Source organism: Ambystoma mexicanum, chromosome 9 (assembly GCF_040938575.1).
Source record: "Ambystoma mexicanum isolate Mex_15411 chromosome 9, UKY_AmexF1_1, whole genome shotgun sequence".
In the NCBI taxonomy this organism is placed as follows: domain Eukaryota; kingdom Metazoa; phylum Chordata; class Amphibia; order Caudata; family Ambystomatidae; genus Ambystoma; species Ambystoma mexicanum.
In genome coordinates this window covers 365,449,098-365,456,159 of record NC_090931.1, presented here as the reverse complement: position 1 = coordinate 365,456,159, position 7,062 = coordinate 365,449,098, and the positions used below count along the sequence as shown (strand labels likewise).

Below are 7,062 nucleotides of genomic sequence, written 5' to 3'. Positions count from 1 at the left end.
AGACTAGTACAAGAAAATATCCTGTCTTGGTTTTGTGTGTGTGATTGATTTTTTGAAAGGCAAATGCCATTCGTCCTGTTCAAGTTGGGTGGTTATGCAAAGCCAATTGAATGAAATGTACATATTTCACCTTGATATATGATCATTTCTGGCGACATCACACCCCCTTGCGTTTGTTGATGAGTCACCCCAAGTAAACGTTTAGGACTTGAAGTAGAACCTGGCCAGCCGAATTCAGGAATGCGCGGTTGCCCCTGTGGGAACCGTCAGCTCCTCCAGGCCGTGCAATGCCCCCCAGCACCCACACTGCTGGTCATATGATGCACCGGGCAGCCTGAGCCAGTGAGGTGCCTCACTGCTCCTTCCCCTCCCTGCTCACCACGCACGCACACACACACACACACACACACACACCCTGCTTGCTACAAGCTGGTATTTCTGCTACATAATCCCTTTGGCGAGGCTGCGTACAAGCAAGCACAGCTTCTGTGCAGGAAGACGAGCGAGGGACCGAGGCTTGCTGTCCCGGAGCCAATCGCACCGCGGAGATGGTAAGGTCGCTTTCCGTTTTGCAGTGTGTGAATGGGTGAGCGAGCGGATCTTGGAAGTTGAGGGGCTTTGCTGGCGAATGCAGACGCTCCCCTTGCCCTCTAACTCTCCTGGGCAGTAGAAGGTGCACCCTGTGTGTGCCCTGGGGTCCGTCCCATCACACCCGAGGCAGAAATAGAGCCTGCTTCATCTTGCCTTCACCAGTCATCATCAGTGTTGACAGAGCGGCTCTGCCGGGGTACCTGTTTTAGCCATGATCACCGTTTAATTCCACCCATAGTCCCAGTTTCTAGAACTCCATGGAAAACTCGAAGGCAAGAACCGTGCAATAATGTTGCTGTCCTCCAGTGCGTGTCCTTTCCTTTTAACAGAACGCCGGCCTCACAGTTAGCGTCTTCCGCATAACATATCATTCAAGCACTTAGGAGACATTTTTTCAAATACAAACAGAATACATTTTACAGAAACCCTTAAAGTGGAATGGGGATCCTCTTCCTCTCCCATATAACTACACCAGTATATATACAAATAGTATGCTTAAGAGCACTTCTTGATTCGTTTTGTATTCTCAAGAGTGGCGCCCAACCAGAAGCACAACAGTCATTTACATACCCTTCTTGTGATGGCGCCCCCTGTTGGCTGGCCTGCTGAAAATGTAATTTCATTGCCTAGTGAATTAGGCGGCCCTCACAGGCAGTCGCCCCCTTCTGCTGGGTATTGTATTGTTTATTTATATAGCGCCTATACACAGGAAGTGTTTCAAAGCGCTCCCATGATGTAGTAGGGGTGGGGGTGGCCTTCAGGATGCTCTTTACATCATGTGATAGCAGTGTGGAATGACGGCTTACTTCAGCTTTGCACGGGGGAGTGGGGCCTTCTCTGTGAGGGCCACATGACTCTGGATAACTTTGGGGATTATTAGGAAATGTTGTGGTGACTATTTTGCGTTGAGACGAGCTTGCGATTATGTGGGGGGCGGAGACATATGGGTGTGATTGCTCCTGGGGTTCTTGCATCATAGATTATCTCTCTCGCCTGCCTGTTTTTTTTCTCCATATAACTTTTTATTGGCATTTTCGCATTTCTTTGAACGCAACATAGCCCCCTTTCCCAGAGTCCAATCCACCTTGATAGGCAATGCCTTTTATTAATCCTTGTGTCATGGCCTCGTGCAGTCTTGTAGCCCGGTTGTTTATTCCACCAGGCGATGCAATCTCATTCTCCTCGGGCACCAATTCACCCTTGCTCCTTTTTGGAGAAACCCCAGTATCTGAGACCAGTCCTCCTTGTTGTTCTCCTTGCTGCGAGTAGGTGGCCCATTCCAGCTCTGCAAAGTTCCACAGTCTTCCCATCCATTCATGCTCAATTGGGGGGTCCTTTGACTTCAATTTTCGAGCCACCACTAATAACCGCAGACATCATCAAAATCACATATAATTTACGCTCCGCTCAGGATGGCCCGTCTTCCAAAAGTCCCCACAACCCCAATATTGACAAGCCTCTGTTCCCTCTTCCCTTCAGGCTCAGCACTTCCCCTAGAGCTTCCCATATTACCTCCCAGTATTCCTGAATCAAAGGACATTGCCACCAGATATGATTCCAGGTCCCTACCTTACCACATTCTCTCCAACAGAGATTGGATACTGACAGATAGAATTCATGTAGTTTCTTTGGGGTTAGATGCCATTTGAACATGAATTTAACCCATATTTCCTGAATTTGTAGCAATCTTGTCAGCTTGGGTATGTAGGCCCACAGTTGCTTCCAATCTATAGCCTCAATCTCTTGGCACGTTACCCCATGCCAGGATAACATGTATATCCTATCCCCTCTTTCCTCACCCATTTGATAATTGAATAAAGCGCACCCACCAAATGTTTGTCTCCGGAGTCCGATAAATAATAATAATAATAATTTTAATTTAATAATAATAATATAGCATTTATATAGCGCTATGAACCCTCAGGTATCTGAGCACTGCTTATTATTACCCACGGTGTGTGGTGCTCATTTATCGACCTCGGAAGGATAAAAGGCTGATTTTGGCCCTGCTGGAATACAAACCTGCATCAGCAGGCTCTGCATAGATGTCAAAGCGAGTGCTCTACTCGCTGTGCTATCAGTCTGGTCATATTATAGATACCAATTATTTCTCGAAAAGGGGTTACGCTGCAAGTCGCTGCCTCCTTTATGGACAGCTGCATTATCCAATGTCTTATTTGGCAGTATCTAAACCTCTCAGTTTCTTCCAAACCAAAGTCTACCATGCATTAGGGGAATGTTTTGATATCTGAACCAACAAACACGTACCACATTTTTTTTACATCCTCCTTCCCTCCACACCTCAAAGCCCTTTTTCTGCACACCTTGGAGTGAACCTAGGATTTGTGAAAATTGGTGTAAATGGTGACGGGAATGTGGTTATTTGAGCCTGCTTTATTGCTTCATCCCAGGAGTCCCCCTCCCACCGACAATATGCTACTAAAATATATCTTATTTGGTCTGTCTCCCTTTGGTTCCAAAGTACCGCCTCTGGATTCTCCCCCATTACTGCCTTGTCCATTGACCTCCATATCATTTCCTGACCATCTTTCAGCCAATCCCTCATTACCCTTATTTGTATCGCCATAAAGTATATTTTGAGGTCCAGTTCTCCCATTCCTCCTCTACTTCTAGGTGTCATCATAACCCTTCTGGCTATCCTTTGTCTATTCGAGTTCCAGATTAATCTCCCCATATATTTTTGGACAGCCCGAAAGAAGGAGGCTGGAACCTGGATGGGGAGGGTCATAAAATATACAGTCACTATGCTAAAATCACCATCTTTATTACATTGATTCTACTGATCCAGGTTATCGCCAGTGCACCCCAATCAATTAGTTTGATGTTTAGTACCTTCAGCAGTGGCTTGTAATTTACCCAGTAGAGATCGTCCAGGGTTCTAGTTAATTTTATTGCTAAGTTATAGACTTCTCGACCCATTTATATGGGAGTATGCCCTTGAGCTCCTCCTCTCTCTCCTTCAGAATTGTCAGATTAAAAATGTCTGTTTTTTGGGGGTTCGTTTTTAGCCCAGCTACCGATCCGAACCGTGTTATCTCACTCTCCATTGCCCCGAGGGAGCCTTCTGGATTAATTAAAGTCAAACGTATGTCATCTGCAAAGGCAGCTATTTTATGGACCCTTCCCCCAAATGTTATCGCAACGATCTCCCCATTTGCTCTTATTGCCGCCAAGAGCGGTTCTAGATAAATTGCATAGAGCAACGGGGAGAGGGGGCAACCCTGCTATTACCCCTCTGGACCTTGATGGGCTCAGTTAACTGCCCATTTATTGCCAACCTTAAGAATGGGTTCTGGTAATTGGCTTTGATCCTTGTTATGTACTAAAGGTGATCAGATCAACTACCCCTTTCTCAATCCGCTTAATTCGAAGTAACAGGTATGGTCCCTAATCTATTTTATATAAATCACAAAATATAGATAACAAACATGGTTCTAGCAATACTTATTAGTACACATTTTATTCACCAACAAATCTAAAAACTTTAAGAACATCAAGAAAAGCCTACATCAATTTGGAGTTTCATTTCAATTTTCTATGAGCATCTAATGCTCTCTGTGAGGTTAGTACGTGACAGAAAAAGCTGTTATTAATCAACAGATGTTTGTCTAGTTTATACAGTTGTTTAGATATAAACTTTCCAGATGTGTCTACATATGTTCATATGTTCCGGCCTTATTCAAAAGTGAATTAGATGCCATCTCTAGCATCATTGTTTGATATTTGTGGCCATCTTCAGGACAAGGATTGGTTTGATTTTCAGGCTGTCATCTCATAACAACTGTATCCTCGAGAAACGTAGTCGAATTGAAACTTCAAGTCTTTTTAAAACGGAGGAGCTTGTTCTCCCATGAACTCGGATCTTCTATTTCCGATTATCAATATGGTGTTTATTATTCCTCCGATCTGTCTTCGTCTGTCTTCAATGTTCATTCCATAATATGTCGGGATGAAAAATTGTAACCGATATTTTTTCGGATTGTTTCCAAATGTTTTTTTATCTCGTTCTTTGCTTGTCCAACTCGCATCTTAGCTCCATGGGCTATCCTTGTTATACATGTCTCGCCAAAGCCCATCCGCTTCATTGTAAAGAAAAAGAACCACCACTCCACCCTGTCAAAGGCCTTTTCCGCATCTAACGATACTAAGAATGCTGCACATTTCTCTTGTTAGCCTTTTCTATGAGGTGAGCTATCCTCTTTGTGTTGTCACTTGTCTGCCTACCCCTAATGAACTTAGACTGGTCCGGGCCAATTATGTTTGGAAGGATTAGATCTAGGCGATTCGCCAGGAACTTCGTGAAGATCTTCGCGTCCACATTTATTAAAGCTATCAGCCTATAAGAACCACATACAGTTGGGTCTTTGCCTTCTTTTGCGAGTAGGACAACTTTTGCCTCTTGCATGGTTGCTGTTATTTTACCCTTTTTCCCCATTTCGTTGAAAAAAGGGACCAGATATGGAAGAAGGGTTTCCCTGAAGGATTTATAACATTCCGTACTAAACCGATTCAGGCCAGGAAACTTGTTGCTGTGTAGGTTCCTAATGACCTTCCGCACTTCTTCCAATGGTTTTTCACCTTCTAGTGCTTCTCTTTCCTGTTCCGTTCTTTGGACTGATTCTCTTGCTCCAATGTAATCCTGTTGGGTCTGCTTTAATGGGTCAGCAGAGCTGTATAGCTCTGTATAGAACCTTGAAAACTCCGAGCTATATCTTTAGTTTCAGTACTGGTTCCCCCCTTCACCTTTATTTTAGTGATTATTTTAGTCTTCTCCTCCTTTTTCAACATTCTCGCCAGAAGTCTATTAGATTTATTAGCCTTAATGGAATATTTCTCTTTAAATACATTAATTTCTTTCTGCTGCCTTTGCCTGTATAATCTCCACTTGGCCTTTGATAGCTCTATATTCCTTTCTTATTTGCCCGCTCGCTCCCACTCCCACACTGGCCATTGTGCTCTTTAATTTTTCCTCCAAGTCTCTTTCTACCCGAGTTAGTTCACTATCTCTGCAGGCCTTTTATTGCAATAATGTTCCCCCTGGTTGTAGCCTTAAAGGCATCCCACCTTGTTTGCACTGAAGCCTCCCCTGTGTTATTATCTTTAAAGTAACTTTCAATCCCCTTCCTAACCTCATTCCACAGAACCTCACCCCTAAGTAAATCGCCAGGGTACCTCCATGTCCACAATTCAGGGGACCCTGGCTTTCTACCTATTTTCAGTGTCAACAGCGCATGATCCGACAGGGATATTGCCCCCACCTCTATAGACCATATCCATCCAAGAATCTCCCGGGATGCCCACATATAGTCTATACGTAACAAAGATCGGTGTTCGTGTGAGAAGAAAGTGAACCCCTCCTTGTATCCCTTTCCCTCCATATATCCACTAGGGCTAACCTCTCGACTTTGTCTAAAAATTCTTTCGACGGTTTCCCTTGGGAACCTTTGCTTTTTGAAGATTTGTCCTTTACTGGATCCCAGGCAAAGTTAAAATCTACTGTTAAGAGTATGGAACCCTTCGCGAATTTCTCTATTCTAGCCAGGGCGCGTTGGATGAAGACATCCTGACCCGTATTAGGGGCGTAGATGGTTGCTATAGTGTAGCCCTCTCTTTTAAGTTTAAAGCCAGGTACCTCCCTTAGACGCCTCTCTCCGTCTCAGTTACTATAAGTTCAAGGTTATGTAAAATAGCTATCAAGACTCCCGCTTTCTTATTCTTTTCTGTAGCTTGGTAAATTTGGGAAAAGTCTTGCAATTGGATGCAATCTCTGTCCCTGGTCTGTACCTGGGTCTCCTGTAATGTTATTATATCGGGTCTCTCCCGCCTTAAGTACCTTTGCAATTTTTTCAACGAGAAGGTCAATCCCTTTATTTTCAGGAAAATGATACCCAGACAACTAGGGCTATCCATATTCAAATAAGTACTCAGCTTTCCTAAGAAAATTCCCACTGTAGTGATCGGACTCCCCCCCAGCCTCCTCCCCTTCCCCCCAACCTCCCTCTTGCCCCCACCCTTCCCCTCTCTCCTCCCCTCGCTGGAGGGGCTCAACAGGCCTCTAACCCCCCTGACCCACTGAATCGCCTCCTCAGGAGTTGCGCCCCTTGTGCTTCCCAGCGTGTGCATCAGCGGGTTTCCCCCAGCCCATTCTGGATTCCATTCCAACCCCTCCCATCCCCTTGGAGCTTCCTATAGTAGTCCCTTTATTCGCCCTCCCCAGGCTTACATATTAATTAGCCCATTGTACCTCAGTGACACTCATTCCCCTCCAGTAGCTGGACCTTTCAGTTGGGGCTGGTACCCCCTACCCCCCTTCTTGTTCCGCTTCTGTTTTACTGCTGTTGACCATTCCCAGCTCTTGGGGGCAAAATGTTCCTTCACTTGCAAAGCCCTTGTGCCTTGGTCTTCATCCTCAATCCCCAGGATCATCAGTCCTTCTTCATAGGAGGTGAT

At 44.9% G+C, this 7,062-nt stretch overlaps 1 protein-coding gene across 1 annotated transcript in view; it reads left to right on the top strand.

The window, feature by feature from the left end:
- The first annotated feature begins 415 nt into the window (after positions 1 to 415).
- LOC138488071 (septin-4-like) overlaps positions 416 to 7,062 on the top strand; it is a 470,714-nt gene continuing 464,067 nt past the window's right edge. The window contains exon 1 of the mRNA XM_069614800.1: positions 416 to 551. Coding sequence (XP_069470901.1) covers positions 549 to 551 — 3 coding nt within the window. The 5' untranslated portion in view covers positions 416 to 548. The remainder of the gene's footprint in view (positions 552 to 7,062) is intronic.